The sequence below is a fragment of the Telmatherina bonti genome (assembly GCF_933228915.1).
Source record: "Telmatherina bonti genome assembly, chromosome: 18".
NCBI classification, from domain to species: Eukaryota; Metazoa; Chordata; class Actinopteri; order Atheriniformes; family Telmatherinidae; genus Telmatherina; species Telmatherina bonti.
Genome location: NC_136616.1, coordinates 39,086,370 through 39,103,944, shown reverse-complemented (window position 1 = coordinate 39,103,944; position 17,575 = coordinate 39,086,370). Strand labels below are relative to the sequence as shown.

Below are 17,575 nucleotides of genomic sequence, written 5' to 3'. Positions count from 1 at the left end.
TTTCTGCATGTTTCACTGTGGTTCCATGACAAGTTCCCTATATGTCCTGCATGATTCCTAAATTTCCTACAAGATCTTCCTCACTTACTTTTCTGTCATCTCAATGTTTTCAGTCTGTCCTCAGGCTGTCCCATTCTGTACCCAGTTCACCCACATCTGGAGCATATCATCCAACTCTCATATCGATTCAGACTCCCTCAGCCTTCACTTTGGATCAAAACCTGTTCAACGTCCCGGGTGACTCCAGGTGACTTAATTATTTACCTTTTCATTTTGGTGCATTTCCTGTTTGCCTTTGTTGTGTTTCCCTGTTCCATGTATGTTTTCCTGTGTTCCACGTCTGTTTTCCTGTTACACATCTGTTATCCTGTTCCACATGTGTTTTCCTGTTCCACGTCTGTTATCCTGTTCCACGTGTGTTTTCCTGTTCCACGTGTGTTTTCCTGTTCCACGTGTGTTTTCCTGTTCCACGTGTGTTTTCCTGTTCCACATGCGTTTTCCTGTTCCACGTCTGTTATCCTGTTCCACGTGTGTTTTCCTGTTCCACGTGTGTTTTCCTGTTCCACGTGTGTTTTCCTGTTCCACGTGTGTTTTCCTGTTCCAAGTGTATTTTCCTGTTCCACATCTGTTATCCTGTTTCACGTGTGTTTTCCTGTTCCACGTGTGTTTTCCTGTTCCAAGTGTATTTTCCTGTTCCACGTGTGTTTTCCTGTGTTCCACGTCTGTTATCCTGTTCCACGTGTGTTTTCCTGTTCCACATCTGTTATCCTGTTCCACGTGTGTTTTCCTGTTACACATCTGTTATCCTGTTCCACATGCGTTTTCCTGTTCCACGTCTGTTATCCTGTTCCACGTGTGTTTTCCTGTTCCAAGTGTATTTTCCTGTTCCACGTGTGTTTTCCTGTGTTCCACGTCTGTTATCCTGTTCCACGTCTGTTATCCTGTTCCACATCTGTTATCCTGTTCCACGTGTGTTTTCCTGTTCCACATCTGTTATCCTGTTCCACGTGTGTTTTCCTGTTCCACGTGTGTTTTCCTGTTCCACGTGTGTTTTCCTGTTCCAAGTGTATTTTCCTGTTCCACGTGTATTTTCCTGTTCCACGTGTTTTCCTGTTCCACGTGTATTTTCCTGTTCCACGTGTGTTTTCCTGTGTTCCACGTCTGTTATCCTGTTCCACGTCTGTTATCCTGTTCCACATCTGTTATCCTGTTCCACGTGTGTTTTCCTGTTCCACATCTGTTATCCTGTTCCACGTCTGTTTTCCTGTTCCACGTGTGTTTTCCTGTTCCACGTGTGTTTTCCTGTTCCACGTCTGTTATCCTGTTCCACGTCTGTTTTCCTGTGTTCCACGTCTGTTATCCTGTTCCACGTGTGTTTTCCTGTTCCACATCTGTTATCCTGTTCCACGTGTGTTTTCCTGTTCCACGTGTGTTGTCCTGTTCCACGTGTGTTGTCCTGTGTTCCACGTCTTTTTTCCTGTGTTCCACGTCTGTTTTCCTGTGTTCCACATCTGTTTTCCTGTTCCAATTCTGTTTTCCTGTTCCACATCTATTTTCCTGTGTTCCACGTCTGTTATCCTGTTCCACGTGTGTTGTCCTGTTCCACATCTGTTTTCCTGTTTCACGTGTGTTTTCCTGTTCCACGTCTGTTTTTCTTTGTTTCAATTTTATTTTCCTGTCCCACGTCTGTTATCATGTTCCAGGTGTGCTTTCCTGTTCCACGTCTGTTCTCCTGTTCCATGTGTTTTCCTGTTACACGTCTGTTTTCCTGTGTTCCACGTCTGTTTTCCTGTTTTCCACGTCGGTTTCCGTGTTCCACGTCTGTTTTCCTGTGTTCCACGTCTGTTTTCCTGTGTTTCACGTCTGTTTTTCCTGTTCCACGTGTGTTTTCTTGTTCCACGTGTATTTTACTGCTCCGCGTCTGTTTTCCTGTTCCACGTGCGTTTCCCTTTTCCACGTCTGTTTCCCTTTTCCACGTTGGTTTTCCTGTGTTTCAAGTGTGTTTTCCTGTTCCACCTGTGTTTTGCTGTTCCACGTGTGTTTTCCTGTTCCATGTGGGTTTCCCTGTCCCACGTCTGTTTTCCTGTTGCACGTGTGTTTCCCTGTTCCACGTCTGTTTTCCTGTGTTCCACGTATGTTTTCCTGTCCCACGTCTGTTATCCGGTTTTCCACGTCTGTTTTCCTGTGTTCCACGTCTGTTTTCTTGTTCCACGTGTTTTCTTATTCCACGTCTATTTTCCTGCTCCACGTCTGTTTTCCTGTTCCACGTCTGTTTCCCTTTTCCACGTCTGTTTTCCTGTTCCATGTGTGTTTTCCTGTTCCTCGTGTGTTTCCCTTTTCCACGTCTGTTTTCCTGTGTTCCACGTGTGTTTTCTTGTTCCACGTGTATTTTCCTGCTCCACGTCTGTTTTCCTGTTCTACGTGCTTTTCCCTTTTCCACATTGGTTTTCCTGTGTTTCAAGTGTGTTTTCCTGTTCCACGTCTGTTTTCCAGTTCCATGTCTGTTTTCCTGTTCCACATGTGTTTTCCTGTGTTCCACGTCTTTTTTCCTGTGTTCCACGTCTGTTTTCCTGTGTTCCACGTCTTTTTTCCTGTGTTCCACGTCTGTTTTCCTGTGTTCCACGTCTGTCTTCCTTTTCCACGTGTGTTTTCTTGTTCCACGTGTGTTTTCCTGCTCCACGTCTGTTTTCCTATTACTCGTCTGTTCTCCTGTGTTCCACATCTGTTTTCCTGTTCCATGTCTGTTATCCTGTTCCACATGTGTTTTCCTGTGTTCCAAGTCTATTTTCCAATTCCATGTCTGTTTTCCTGTTCTACGTCTGTTTTCATGTTCCACGTCTGTTTCCCTGTGTTCCACGTCTGTTTTCCATTGTTCCACGTCTGTTTTCCTGTGTTCCACATCTGTTTTCATGTTCCACGTCTGTTTTCCTGTTCCATATCTTTATTCCTTTGTTCCGAGTCCGTTTTCATGTTCCACGTCTGTTTTCCTGTTCCACATGTGTTTTCCTGTTCCACGTCTGTTTTTCTGTGTTTCAATTCAATTTTCCTGTCCCCCGTCTGTCATCCTGTTCCACGTGTGTTTTCCTGTTCCATGTCTGTTCTCCTGTTCCACGTGTGTTTTCCCTTTTCCACGTCTGTTTCCCTGTGTTCCACGTCTTTTTCCCTGTGTTCCACGTCTTTTTCCGTGTTCCACGTCTGTTTTCCTGTGTTCCACGTCTGTTTTCCTGTGTTTCACGTCTGTTTCTCCTGTTCCACGTGCGTTTCCCTTTTCCATGTCTGTTTTCCTGTTCCATGTCTGTTATCCTGTTCCACATGTGTTTTCCTGTGTTCCAAGTCTGTTTCCCTGTTCCACGTCTGTTTTCCTGTGTTTCACGTCTATTTTTCATGTTCCACGTGTGTTTTCTTGTTCCACGTGTATTCTCCTGCTCCACGTCTGTTTTCATTTTCCACGTGCGTTTCCCTTTTCCACGTGCGTTTTCCTGTTACTCGTCTGTTTTCCTGTGTTCCATGTCTGTTTTCCTGTTCCATGTCTGTTATCCTGTTCCACATCTATTTTCCTGTTCCATGTCTGTTATCCTGTTCCACATCTGTTTTCCTGTTCCATGTCTTTTATCCTGTTCCACATGTGTTTTCCTGTGTTCCAAGTCTATTTTCCAATTCCATGTCTGTTTTCCTGTTCCACGTCTGTTTTCATGTTCCATGTCTGTTTCCCTTTGTTCCACGTCTTTTTTCCATTTTTCCACGTCTGTTTTCCTGTGTTCCACGTCTGTCTTCCTGTGTTCCACGTCTGTTCTGCTGTTCCACGTGTGTTTTCTTGTTCCACGTGTGTTTTCCTGCTCCACGTCTGTTTTCCTGTTCCATATCTTTTTTCCTTTGTTCCACGTCCGTTTTCATGTTCCACGTGTGTTTTCCTGCTCCACATCTTTTTTCCTTTGTTCCACGTCTGTTTTCCTGTTCCACGTCTGTTTTTCTGTGTTTCAATTCTATTGTCCGGTCCCACGTCTGTTATCCTGTTCCACGTGTGTTTTCCTTCTCCACGTCTGTTCTCCTGTTCCACGTGTTTTCTTATTCCACGTCTATTTTCCTGCTCCACGTCTGTTCTCCTGTTCCACGTGTTTTCTTATTCCACGTCTATTTTCCTGCTCCACGTCTGTTCTCCTGTTCCACGTGTTTTCTTATTCCACGTCTTATTCCACGTCTATTTTCCTGCTCCACGTCTGTTTTCCTGTTACACTTGCGTTTCCCTGTGTTCCACGTCTGTTTCCCTGTTCCACGTCTGTTTTCCTGTTCCATGTGTGTTTTCCTGTTCCTCCTGTGTTTCCCTGTTCCACGTCTGTTTTCCTGTGTTCCACGTCTGTTTTCCTGTTCCATATCTTTATTCCTTTGTTCCGAGTCCGTTTTCCTGTTCCACGTGTGTTTTCTTGTTCCACGTGTATTTTCCTGCTCCACGTCTGTTTTCCTGTTCTACGTGCTTTTCCCTTTTCCATGTTGGTTTCCCTGTGTTTCAAGTGTGTTTTCCTGTACCACGTCTGTTTTCCAGTTCCATGTCTGTTTTCCTGTTCCACATGTGTTTTCCTGTGTTCCACGTCTGTTTTCCTGTGTTCCACGTCTGTCTTCCTGTTCCACGTGTGTTTTCTTGTTCCACGTGTGTTTTCCTGCTCCACGTCTGTTTTCCTATTACTCGTCTGTTTTCATGTGTTCCACATCTGTTTTCCCGTTCCATGTCTGTTATCCTGTTCCACATGTGTTTTCCTGTGTTCCAAGTCTATTTTCCAATTCCATGTCTGTTTTCCTGTTCCACGTCTGTTTTCATGCTCCACGTCTGTTTTCCTGTTCCACGTCTGTTTTCATGTTCCATGTCTGTTTCCCTGTGTTCCACGTCTTTTTTCCATTGTTCCACGTCTGTTTTCCTGTGTTCCACGTCTGTTTCCCTGTGTTCCACGTCTTTTTTCCATTGTTCCACGTCTGTTTCCCTGTGTTCCACGTCTGTTTTCCTGTGTTCCACGTCTCTTCTCCTGTTCCACGTGTGTTTTCCTGTTCCATGTCAGTTTTCCTGTGTTCCACGTCTGTTTTCCTGTGTTCCACGTCTGTTTCCGTGTTCCACGTCTGTTTTCCTGTGTTCCACGTCTGTTTTCCTGTGTTTCACGTCTGTTTTTCCTGTGTTCTACGTCAGTTTTCCTGTTCCGCGTCTGTTTTCTTGTTCCACATCTTTTTTCCTGTTCTCCGTCTGTTTCCCTGTTCCACATCTGTTTTCCTGTTCGACGTCCGTTTTCCTGTGTTCCACGTCTGTTTTCCTTTTCCACGTCTGTTTTTCTGTGTTCCACGTCTGTTTTCCTGTGTTCCACGTCTTTTTTCCTGTGTTCCACGTCTGTTTTCCTGTGGTCCACGTCTTTTTTCCTGTGTTCCACGTCCGTTTTCCTGTGTTCCACGTCTGTTTTCCTTTTCCACGTCTGTTTTTCTGTGTTCCACGTCTGTTTTCCTGTGTTCCACGTCTTTTTTCCTGTGTTCCACGTCTGTTTTCCTGTGTTCCACGTCTGTTTTCCTGTGTTCCACGTCTTTTTTCCTGTGTTCCACGTCTGTTTTCCTGTGTTCCACGTGTGTTTTCCTGTTCCACGTGTGTTGTCCTGTTCCACGTGTGTTGTCCTGTGTTCCACGTCTTTTTTCCTGTGTTCCACGTCTGTTTTCCTGTGTTCCACGTCTGTTTTCCTGTGTTCCACGTCTTTTTTCCTGTGTTCCACGTCTGTTTTCCTTTTCCACGTCTGTTTTTCTGTGTTCCACGTCTGTTTTCCTGTGTTCCACGTCTTTTTTCCTGTGTTCCACGTCTGTTTTCCTGTGTTCCACGTCTGTTTTCCTGTGTTCCACGTCTTTTTTCCTGTGTTCCACGTCTGTTTTCCTGTGTTTCACGTCTGTTTTTCCTGTGTTCTACGTCAGTTTTCCTGTTCCGCGTCTGTTTTCTTGTTCCTCATCTTTTTTCCTGTTCTCCGTCTGTTTCCCTGTTCCACATCTGTTTTCCTGTTCGACGTCCGTTTTCCTGTGTTCCCCGTCTGTTTTCCTTTTCCACGTCTGTTTTTCTGTGTTCCACGTCTGTTTTCATGTTCCACATCTGTTTTCCTGTGTTCCACGTCTTTTTTCCTGTGTTCCACGTGTGTTTTCTTGTTCCACGTGTGTTTTCTTGTTCCACGTGTGTTTTCCTGCTCCACGTCTGTTTTCCTGTTCCATATCTTTTTTCCTTTGTTCCACGTCCGTTTTCATGTTCCACGTGTGTTTTCCTGCTCCACATCTTTTTTCCTTTGTTCCACGTCTGTTTTCCTGTTCCACGTCTGTTTTTCTGTGTTTCAATTCTATTGTCCGGTCCCACGTCTGTTATCCTGTTCCACGTGTGTTTTCCTTCTCCACGTCTGTTCTCCTGTTCCACGTGTTTTCTTATTCCACGTCTATTTTCCTGCTCCACGTCTGTTCTCCTGTTCCACGTGTTTTCTTATTCCACGTCTATTTTCCTGCTCCATGTCTGTTCTCCTGTTCCACGTGTTTTCTTATTCCACGTCTTATTCCACGTCTATTTTCCTGCTCCACGTCTGTTTTCCTGTTACACTTGCGTTTCCCTGTGTTCCACGTCTGTTTCCCTGTTCCACGTCTGTTTTCCTGTTCCATGTGTGTTTTCCTGTTCCTCCTGTGTTTCCCTGTTCCACGTCTGTTTTCCTGTGTTCCACGTCTGTTTTCCTGTTCCATATCTTTATTCCTTTGTTCCGAGTCCGTTTTCCTGTTCCACGTGTGTTTTCTTGTTCCACGTGTATTTTCCTGCTCCACGTTTGTTTTCCTGTTCTACGTGCTTTTCCCTTTTCCATGTTGGTTTCCCTGTGTTTCAAGTGTGTTTTCCTGTACCACGTCTGTTTTCCAGTTCCATGTCTGTTTTCCTGTTCCACATGTGTTTTCCTGTGTTCCACGTCTGTTTTCCTGTGTTCCACGTCTGTCTTCCTGTTCCACGTGTGTTTTCTTGTTCCACATGTGTTTTCCTGTGTTCCACGTCTGTTTTCCTGTGTTCCACGTCTGTCTTCCTGTTCCACGTGTGTTTTCTTGTTCCACATGTGTTTTCCTGCTCCACGTCTGTTTTCCTATTACTCGTCTGTTTTCATGTGTTCCACATCTGTTTTCCTGTTCCATGTCTGTTATCCTGTTCCACATGTGTTTTCCTGTGTTCCAAGTCTATTTTCCAATTCCATGTCTGTTTTCCTGTTCCACGTCTGTTTTCATGTTCCACGTCTGTTTTCCTGTTCCACGTCTGTTTTCATGTTCCATGTCTGTTTCCCTGTGTTCCACGTCTTTTTTCCATTGTTCCACGTCTGTTTTCCTGTGTTCCACGTCTGTTTCCCTGTGTTCCACGTCTTTTTTCCATTGTTCCACGTCTGTTTCCCTGTGTTCCACGTCTGTTCTCCTGTTCCACGTGTGTTTTCCTGTTCCATGTCTGTTTTCCTGTGTTCCACGTCTGTTTTCCTGTGTTCCACGTCTGTTTCCCTGTGTTCCACGTCTTTTTTCCATTGTTCCACGTCTGTTTTCCTGTGTTCCACGTCTGTTCTCCTGTTCCACGTGTGTTTTCCTGTTCCATGTCTGTTTTCCTGTGTTCCACGTCTGTTTTCCTGTGTTCCACGTCTGTTTCCGTGTTCCACGTCTGTTTTCCTGTGTTCCACGTCTGTTTTCCTGTGTTTCACGTCTGTTTTTCCTGTGTTCTACGTCAGTTTTCCTGTTCCGCGTCTGTTTTCTTGTTCCACATCTTTTTTCCTGTTCTCCGTCTGTTTCCCTGTTCCACATCTGTTTTCCTGTTCGACGTCCGTTTTCCTGTGTTCCACGTCTGTTTTCCTTTTCCACGTCTGTTTTTCTGTGTTCCACGTCTGTTTTCCTGTGTTCCACGTCTTTTTTCCTGTGTTCCACGTCTGTTTTCCTGTGTTCCACGTCTTTTTTCCTGTGTTCCACGTCTGTTTTCCTGTGTTCCACGTCTTTTTTCCTGTGTTCCACGTCTGTTTTCCTGTGTTCCACGTCCGTTTTCCTGTGTTCCACGTCTGTTTTCCTTTTCCACGTCTGTTTTTCTGTGTTCCACGTCTGTTTTTCCTGTGTTCCACGTCTGTTTTCCTTTTCCACGTCTGTTTTTCTGTGTTCCACGTCTGTTTTCCTGTGTTCCACGTCTTTTTTCCTGTGTTCTACGTCTTTTTTCCTGTGTTCCACGTCTGTTTTCCTGTGTTCCACGTCTGTTTTCCTGTGTTCCACGTCTTTTTTCCTGTGTTCCACGTCTGTTTTCCTGTGTTTCACGTCTGTTTTTCCTGTGTTCTACGTCAGTTTTCCTGTTCCACGTCTGTTTTCCTGTGTTTTCCTAGGGATATATGTTTATTCGTTGGACACAGGTATATTTATGGGGATACAGGTTTTTTAGTAGGAATTCAGTTTTATTTGTTTGGATACGTTTATCCAAACAATCGTTATGATTTATCGTTGTGATAAAGATTTATCTCTTTGGATACAGGTTTATTCGTTGGGAAACAGTATTATTCGTTCGGATACAGGTTTATTCGTAGAGATACAGGTTTATTCGTAGAGATACAGGTTTATTTGTAGGGATACAGGTTTATTTCTTGGGATACAGTATTATTCATTCGGATACAGATTTATTCATGGGGATACAGGTTTATTCGTAGAGATGCTGGTTAATTTGTAGGGATATAGGTTTATTTGTATGTACACAGGTTTATCCGTTAGAATACCGGTTTATAAATAGGGATACAGGTTTATCCTTTGGGAGACAGTTTCTTTTTCTTGGGATACAGTATTATTCGTTCGGATACAGGTTTATTCGTAGAGATACAGGTTTATTCGTGGGATTTCAGGTTTATCTGTTCGTATACAGATTTATTTGTAGGGATACAGGTTTATTAGTTCGGATACCAGTATATTCGTAGGGATACAGGTTTATTAGTTCGGATACCAGTATATTCGTAGGGATACAGGTTTATTAGTTCGGATACCAGTATATTCTTTGGGATACATGTTAATTAGTAGGGATACAGGTTTATTGTAGGGATACAGGTTTATTCGAAGGATACAGGTTTACTCGTAGGGATACTGGCTTATTCGAAGGATACAGGATACAGGTTTATTTGAAGGATACAGGGATATTTGTAGGGATATAGGTGTAGTGTAATCAACAAAGTAATCTAGTAAATAATTTGATCTCAAATTAGATCTAACTGGGCTGGAAGTCAACGCTGGAAGAAGTTTAACTCTGAGTCTTACTGAATGAATGAGGCCTTGTCAAAGAGTGGGCAGGAAGTTGAGACATTCCACTCGTCCCATTGGCTGATACACTGAGTGGGTGGGGACTGGAATGAGGCAACAGCCAGTCAGACAGTGGAGAGTGAGCGACTGTGTGGGAGATGCAGAGATCTGTCCACGGTAAGACCTGATGTCTCAACGGCACAGTTTCACTTTGAAGCTACAAGATATTCTCAGAAGGCGGCTGTCAATTGGACCTGACCCGGAACCAACCAATCAGAGACAACCTTGGATGGGAATGAGAACTTTTCCCCACAAAGACGACAGAAGATGTGGATCATGACATTGACAGGGAATACTAAGGACATAAATTCGGGACAAAAGATGATCAGGATTTGATGTCGTCCTGAGACTTGTTCTTAAAGAAGCGCGGGTGGTCTAGACTGCAGTCATCTGAATGGACAGTCATATTTGAAGTGTGATTGGAGGGTGTATTCGTGGATCTGGAACTAAGCTCTAAGTGGACAAACCTGTCTGACAGAACACTGAAGGTGTTTGGTAACATGAAGAAAACATTCTTGGAGCAACAGAAAACATCCTCTATGCTCTGTGACTCCACCCACCGTCCTCAGCGCCGTCCTCCAAGAACTCCACCTCTTCCTCTCAGGACGCTAACGCTTGTTGCTAAGCAACTAGAGACACCTGTTGTGTTGCGGGACCGGAGGAAGTTCAAGGGTCAGGTATCAGCTGTCAGGGATTCCTGGCCAGGCGCTGTGATGACGACAGCAGATTTCAAACCTCTGCTGCCTCATAGATCTCTGACTCGTCCCTCCGAGACCCAGACCATCACAGAATCCAGACCCTCCAAACCTCCGCTTCCTGACAGCCCGTTAGCACCATCTCCTGCACACTCACAGAAACCTGCAAAGCCTCACTCTCATTGGTCAGTTCTTACAAGAACTCCATTCATCAGGGGAGGTTCTGATGGTTCCATGAAGTCGCTCCTGCTGCTCTGCCAAAGGTAACCATGGATACCACAATAAGGGTGGGGCTAGTGCTGCAGATGTGCTCGATGAACAGAAAAGTGAACAGATATGAAGATGTCATGGTGGTTATATTTAGCTTTGTGTTTATTATTGTTTTTGGACTGAACTTCAATTTTTTTCTTGTTTCATTTGACACTTCAAAGAATCTATTTCAGTACTTACAGAAACATTCGTGCATCAGGAGGCAACACAGCAGACACAAGGACAGTTCAGGACAAGCCAGGAACTGATCTACCAGCCTTTCACTTGCTGGGAAACACTGAACCTCACCTGTCTCACCTGTCTCACCAGTCTGTCTCACCTGTCTCACCTGTCTGTCTCACCAGTCTGTCTCACCAATCTGTCTCACCTGTCTGTCTCACCTGTCTGTCTCACCTGTCTCACCAGTCTGTCTCACCTGTCTCACCTGTCTCTCACCTGTCTGTCTCACCTGTCTCACCAGTCTGTCTCACCAGTCTGTCTCACCTGTCTCTCCTGTCTCACCTGTCTCTCACCAGTCTGTCTCACCTGTCTGTCTCACCAGTCTGTCTCACCTGTCTGTCTCACCTGTTTGTCTCACCTGTCTCACCTGTCTGTCTCACCTGTCTCACCAGTCTGTCTCACCAGTCTGTCTCACCTGTCTGTCTCACCTGTTTCTCACCAGTCTGTCTCACCAGTCTGTCTCACCTGTTTGTCTCACCTGTCTCACCTGTCTGTCTCACCAGTCTGTCTCACCTGTCTCACCTGTCTGTCTCACCTGTCTGTCTCACCAGTCTGTCTCACCTGTTTCTCACCAGTCTGTCTCACCTGTCTGTCTCACCTGTCTCACCAGTCTGTCTCACCTGTCTCACCTGTCTGTCTCACCAGTCTGTCTCACCTGTCTGTCTCACCTGTCTCACCTGTCTGTCTCACCTGTCTGTCTCACCAGTCTGTCTCACCTGTCTGTCTCACCTGTTTCTCACCAGTCTGTCTCACCAGTCTGTCTCACCTGTCTGTCTCACCTGTCTCACCAGTCTGTCCCACCAGTCTCTCACCAGTTTGTCTCACCTGTCTGTCTCACCTGTCTGTCTCATCTGTCTGTCTCACCTGTCTCACCTGTCTGTCTCACCTGTCTCTCACCAGTCTGTCTCACCAGTCTGTCTCACCAGTCTCTCACCAGTCTGTCTCACCTGTCTGTCTCACCAGTCTGTCTCACCTGTCTGTCTCACCTGTCTCTCACCAGTCTGTCTCACCAGTCTGTCTCACCAGTCTCTCACCAGTCTGTCTCACCAGTCTGTCTCACCTGTCTGTCTCACCTGTCTCTCACCAGTCTGTCTCACCTGTCTGTCTCACCTGTCTCACCAGTCTGTCTCACCTGTCTCACCTGTCTGTCTCACCAGTCTGTCTCACCTGTCTCACCTGTCTGTCTCACCTGTCTCACCTGTCTGTCTCACCTGTCTGTCTCACCAGTCTGTCTCACCTGTCTGTCTCACCTGTTTCTCACCAGTCTGTCTCACCAGTCTGTCTCACCTGTCTGTGTCACCAGTCTGTCTCACCAGTCTGTCTCACCAGTCTGTCCCACCTGTCTCACCTGTCTGCCTCACCAGTCTGTCTCACCAGTCTGTCCCACCTGTCTCACCTGTCTGTCTCACCTGTCTGTCTCACCTGTCTCTCACCAGTCTCTCACCAGTCTGTCTCACCAGTCTCTCACCAGTTTGTCTCACCAGTCTGTCTCATCTGTCTGTCTCACCTGTCTCACTTGTCTGTCTCACCAGTCTGTCTCACCTGTCTGTCTCACCAGTCTGTCTCACCTGTCTGTCTCACCTGTTTCTCACCAGTCTGTCTCACCAGTCTGTCTCACCTGTCTGTCTCACCTGTCTCACCAGTCTGTCTCACCAGTCTCTCACCAGTTTGTCTCACCTGTCTGTCTCACCTGTCTGTCTCATCTGTCTGTCTCACCTGTCTCACCTGTCTGTCTCATCTGTCTGTCTCACCTGTCTCACCTGTCTGTCTCACCTGTCTCTCACCAGTCTGTCTCACCAGTCTCTCACCAGTCTGTCTCACCTGTCTGTCTCACCAGTCTGTCTCACCTGTCTGTCTCACCTGTCTCTCACCAGTCTGTCTCACCAGTCTGTCTCACCTGTCTGTCTCACCTGTCTCACCAGTCTGTCTCACCAGTCTCTCACCAGTTTGTCTCACCTGTCTGTCTCACCTGTCTGTCTCATCTGTCTGTCTCACCTGTCTCACCTGTCTGTCTCATCTGTCTGTCTCACCTGTCTCACCTGTCTGTCTCACCTGTCTCTCACCAGTCTGTCTCACCAGTCTGTCTCACCAGTCTCTCACCAGTCTCTCACCAGTCTGTCTCACCAGTCTGTCTCACCTGTCTGTCTCACCTGTCTCTCACCAGTCTGTCTCACCAGTCTGTCTCACCTGTCTGTCTCACCTGTCTCACCAGTCTTTCTCACCTGTCTCACCTGTCTGTCTCACCAGTCTGTCTCACCTGTCTCACCTGTCTGTCTCACCTGTCTGTCTCACCAGTCTGTCTCACCTGTCTGTCTCACCTGTTTCTCACCAGTCTGTCTCACCAGTCTGTCTCACCTGTCTGTCTCACCTGTCTCACCTGTCTGTCTCACCAGTCTGTCTCACCTGTCTGTCTCACCTGTTTCTCACCAGTCTGTCTCACCAGTCTGTCTCACCTGTCTGTCTCACCTGTCTCACCAGTCTCTCACCAGTTTGTCTCACCAGTCTGTCTCATCTGTCTGTCTCACCTGTCTCACTTGTCTGTCTCACCAGTCTGTCTCACCTGTCTGTCTCACCAGTCTGTCTCACCTGTCTGTCTCACCTGTTTCTCACCAGTCTGTCTCACCAGTCTGTCTCACCTGTCTGTCTCACCTGTCTCACCAGTCTGTCTCACCAGTCTCTCACCAGTTTGTCTCACCTGTCTGTCTCACCTGTCTGTCTCATCTGTCTGTCTCACCTGTCTCACCTGTCTGTCTCACCTGTCTCTCACCAGTCTGTCTCACCAGTCTGTCTCACCAGTCTCTCACCAGTCTGTCTCACCAGTCTGTCTCACCTGTCTGTCTCACCTGTCTCTCACCAGTCTGTCTCACCAGTCTGTCTCACCTGTCTGTCTCACCTGTCTGTCTCATCTGTCTGTCTCACCTGTCTCACCTGTCTGTCTCACCTGTCTCTCACCAGTCTGTCTCACCAGTCTGTCTCACCTGTCTCACCAGTCTGTCTCACCTGTCTGTCTCACCCGTCTGTCTCACCTGTTTGTCTCACCTGTCTGTCTCACCTGTCTGTCTCACCAGTCTGTCTCACCTGTCTGTCTCACCTGTTTGTCTCACCTGTCTCACCTGTCTGTCTCACCAGTCTCTCACCAGTCTGTCTCACCTGTCTGTCTCACCAGTCTGTCTCACCTGTCTGTCTCACCTGTCTCTCACCAGTCTGTCTCACCAGTCTGTCTCACCAGTCTCTCACCAGTCTGTCTCACCAGTCTGTCTCACCTGTCTGTCTCACCTGTCTCTCACCAGTCTGTCTCACCAGTCTGTCTCACCTGTCTGTCTCACCTGTCTCACCAGTCTGTCTCACCTGTCTCACCTGTCTGTCTCACCAGTCTGTCTCACCTGTCTCACCTGTCTGTCTCACCTGTCTGTCTCACCAGTCTGTCTCACCTGTCTGTCTCACCTGTTTCTCACCAGTCTGTCTCACCAGTCTGTCTCACCTGTCTGTCTCACCTGTCTCACCTGTCTGTCTCACCAGTCTGTCTCACCTGTCTGTCTCACCTGTTTCTCACCAGTCTGTCTCACCAGTCTGTCTCACCTGTCTGTCTCACCTGTCTCACCAGTCTGTCTCACCAGTCTCTCACCAGTTTGTCTCACCAGTCTGTCTCATCTGTCTGTCTCACCTGTCTCACTTGTCTGTCTCACCAGTCTGTCTCACCTGTCTGTCTCACCAGTCTGTCTCACCTGTCTGTCTCACCTGTTTCTCACCAGTCTGTCTCACCAGTCTGTCTCACCAGTCTGTCTCACCAGTCTCTCACCAGTTTGTCTCACCTGTCTGTCTCACCTGTCTGTCTCATCTGTCTGTCTCACCTGTCTCACCTGTCTGTCTCACCTGTCTCTCACCAGTCTGTCTCACCAGTCTGTCTCACCAGTCTCTCACCAGTCTGTCTCACCTGTCTGTCTCACCAGTCTGTCTCACCAGTCTGTCTCACCAGTCTCTCACCAGTCTGTCTCACCAGTCTGTCTCACCTGTCTGTCTCACCTGTCTCTCACCAGTCTGTCTCACCAGTCTGTCTCACCTGTCTGTCTCACCTGTCTCACCAGTCTGTCTCACCTGTCTCACCTGTCTGTCTCACCAGTCTGTCTCACCTGTCTCACCTGTCTGTCTCACCTGTCTCACCTGTCTGTCTCACCTGTCTGTCTCACCAGTCTGTCTCACCTGTCTGTCTCACCTGTTTCTCACCAGTCTGTCTCACCTGTCTGTCTCACCTGTCTGTCTCACCTGTCTGTCTCACCAGTCTGTCTCACCTGTCTGTCTCACCTGTTTCTCACCAGTCTGTCTCACCAGTCTGTCTCACCTGTCTGTCTCACCAGTCTCTCACCAGTTTGTCTCACCTGTCTGTCTCACCTGTCTGTCTCATCTGTCTGTCTCACCTGTCTCACCTGTCTGTCTCACCTGTCTCTCACCAGTCTGTCTCACCAGTCTGTCTCACCAGTCTCTCACCAGTCTGTCTCACCTGTCTGTCTCACCAGTCTGTCTCACCTGTCTGTCTCACCTGTCTCTCACCAGTCTGTCTCACCAGTCTGTCTCACCAGTCTCTCACCAGTCTGTCTCACCAGTCTGTCTCACCTGTCTGTCTCACCTGTCTCTCACCAGTCTGTCTCACCAGTCATTCTCACCTGTCTGTCTCACCTGTCTCACCAGTCTGTCTCACCTGTCTCACCTGTCTGTCTCACCAGTCTGTCTCACCAGTCTGTCTCACCTGTCTGTCTCACCTGTCTCACCTGTCTGTCTCACCAGTCTGTCTCACCTGTCTCACCTGTCTGTCTCACCTGTCTCACCTGTCTGTCTCACCTGTCTGTCTCACCAGTCTGTCTCACCTGTCTGTCTCACCTGTTTCTCACCAGTCTGTCTCACCTGTCTGTCTCACCTGTCTGTCTCACCTGTCTGTCTCACCAGTCTGTCTCACCTGTCTGTCTCACCTGTTTCTCACCAGTCTGTCTCACCAGTCTGTCTCACCTGTCTGTCTCACCAGTCTCTCACCAGTTTGTCTCACCTGTCTGTCTCACCTGTCTGTCTCATCTGTCTGTCTCACCTGTCTCACCTGTCTGTCTCACCTGTCTCTCACCAGTCTGTCTCACCAGTCTGTCTCACCAGTCTCTCACCAGTCTGTCTCACCTGTCTGTCTCACCAGTCTGTCTCACCTGTCTGTCTCACCTGTCTCTCACCAGTCTGTCTCACCAGTCTGTCTCACCAGTCTCTCACCAGTCTGTCTCACCAGTCTGTCTCACCTGTCTGTCTCACCTGTCTCTCACCAGTCTGTCTCACCAGTCTGTCTCACCTGTCTGTCTCACCTGTCTCACCAGTCTGTCTCACCTGTCTCACCTGTCTGTCTCACCAGTCTGTCTCACCAGTCTGTCTCACCTGTCTGTCTCACCTGTCTCACCTGTCTGTCTCACCTGTCTGTCTCACCAGTCTGTCTCACCTGTCTCTCCTGTCTCACCTGTCTCTCACCAGTCTGTCTCACCAGTCTCTCACCTGTCTGTCTCACCAGTCTGTCTTACCTGTCTGTCTCACCAGTCTGTCTCACCTGTCTCTCCTGTCTCACCTGTCTCTCACCAGTCTGTCTCACCAGTCTCTCACCTGTCTGTCTCACCCAGTCTGTCTTACCTGTCTGTCTCACCTGTCTGTCTCACCAGTCTGTCTCACCTGTCTCTCACCTGTCTGTCTCACCAGTCTGTCTCACCTGTCTGTCTCACCTGTCTGTCTCACCTGTCTCTCACCTGTCTGTCTCACCAGTCTGTCTCACCTGTTTCTCACCAGTCTGTCTCACCTGTCTCTCACCTGTCTGTCTCACCAGTCTGTCTCACCTGTCTGTCTCACCTGTCTGTCTCACCTGTCTCTCACCAGTCTGTCTCACCTGTTTCTCACCAGTCTGTCTCACCTGTCTCACCTGTCTCTCACCTGTCTGTCTCACCAGTCTGTCTCACCTGTCTCTCACCTGTCTGTCTCACCAGTCTGTCTCACCTGTCTCACCAGTCTGTCTCACCTGTCTGTCTCACCCGTCTGTCTCACCTGTTTGTCTCACCTGTCTGTCTCACCTGTCTGTCTCACCTGTCTCACCAGTCTGTCTCACCTGTCTGTCTCACCTGTTTGTCTCACCTGTCTCACCTGTCTGTCTCACCAGTCTCTCACCAGTCTGTCTCACCAGTCTCTCACCTGTCTGTCTCACCAGTCTGTCTCACCTGTCTGTCTCATCTGTCTGTCTCACCTGTCTCACCAGTCTGTCTCACCTGTCTGTCTCACCTGTCTGTCTCATCTGTCTGTCTCACCAGTCTCTCACCAGTTTGTCTCACCTGTCTCACCTGTCTCTCACCTGTCTGTCTCACCAGTCTGTCTCACCTGTCTGTCTCACCTGTCTGTCTCACCAGTCTGTCTCACCAGTCTCTCACCTGTCTGTCTCACCAGTCTGTCTCACCTGTCTCACCAGTCTGTCTCACCTGTCTGTCTCACCCGTCTGTCTCACCTGTTTGTCTCACCTGTCTGTCTCACCTGTCTGTCTCACCAGTCTGTCTCACCTGTCTGTCTCACCTGTTTGTCTCACCTGTCTCACCTGTCTGTCTCACCAGTCTCTCACCAGTCTGTCTCACCAGTCTCTCACCTGTCTGTCTCACCAGTCTGTCTCACCTGTCTGTCTCATCTGTCTGTCTCACCTGTCTCACCAGTCTGTCTCACCTGTCTGTCTCACCTGTCTGTCTCACCAGTCTCTCACCAGTTTGTCTCACCTGTCTGTCTCACCTGTCTGTCTCATCTGTCTGTCTCACCTGTCTCACCTGTCTGTCTCACCTGTCTCTCACCAGTCTGTCTCACCAGTCTGTCTCACCTGTCTGTCTCACCAGTCTGTCTCACCTGTCTGTCTCACCTGTCTCTCACCAGTCTGTCTCACCAGTCTCTCACCTGTCTGTCTCACCTGTCTGTCTCACCAGTCTGTCTCACCAGTCTCTCACCTGTCTGTCTCACCAGTCTGTCTCACCTGTCTCACCAGTCTGTCTCACCTGTTTGTCTCACCTGTCTGTCTCACCTGTTTG

The 17,575-nt window shown here is 48.0% G+C and overlaps 1 protein-coding gene across 1 annotated transcript in view; it reads left to right on the top strand.

Annotated features, from left to right (window-relative positions):
• The window catches only part of tsc22d4 (TSC22 domain family member 4), a 45,607-nt gene that overhangs the window by 26,237 nt on the left and 1,795 nt on the right, over positions 1-17,575 (top strand). Inside the window, exon 3 of the mRNA XM_079257743.1 lies at positions 114-247. Within this exon, the coding sequence (XP_079113869.1) occupies positions 114-247 (134 nt within the window). The remainder of the gene's footprint in view (positions 1-113; positions 248-17,575) is intronic.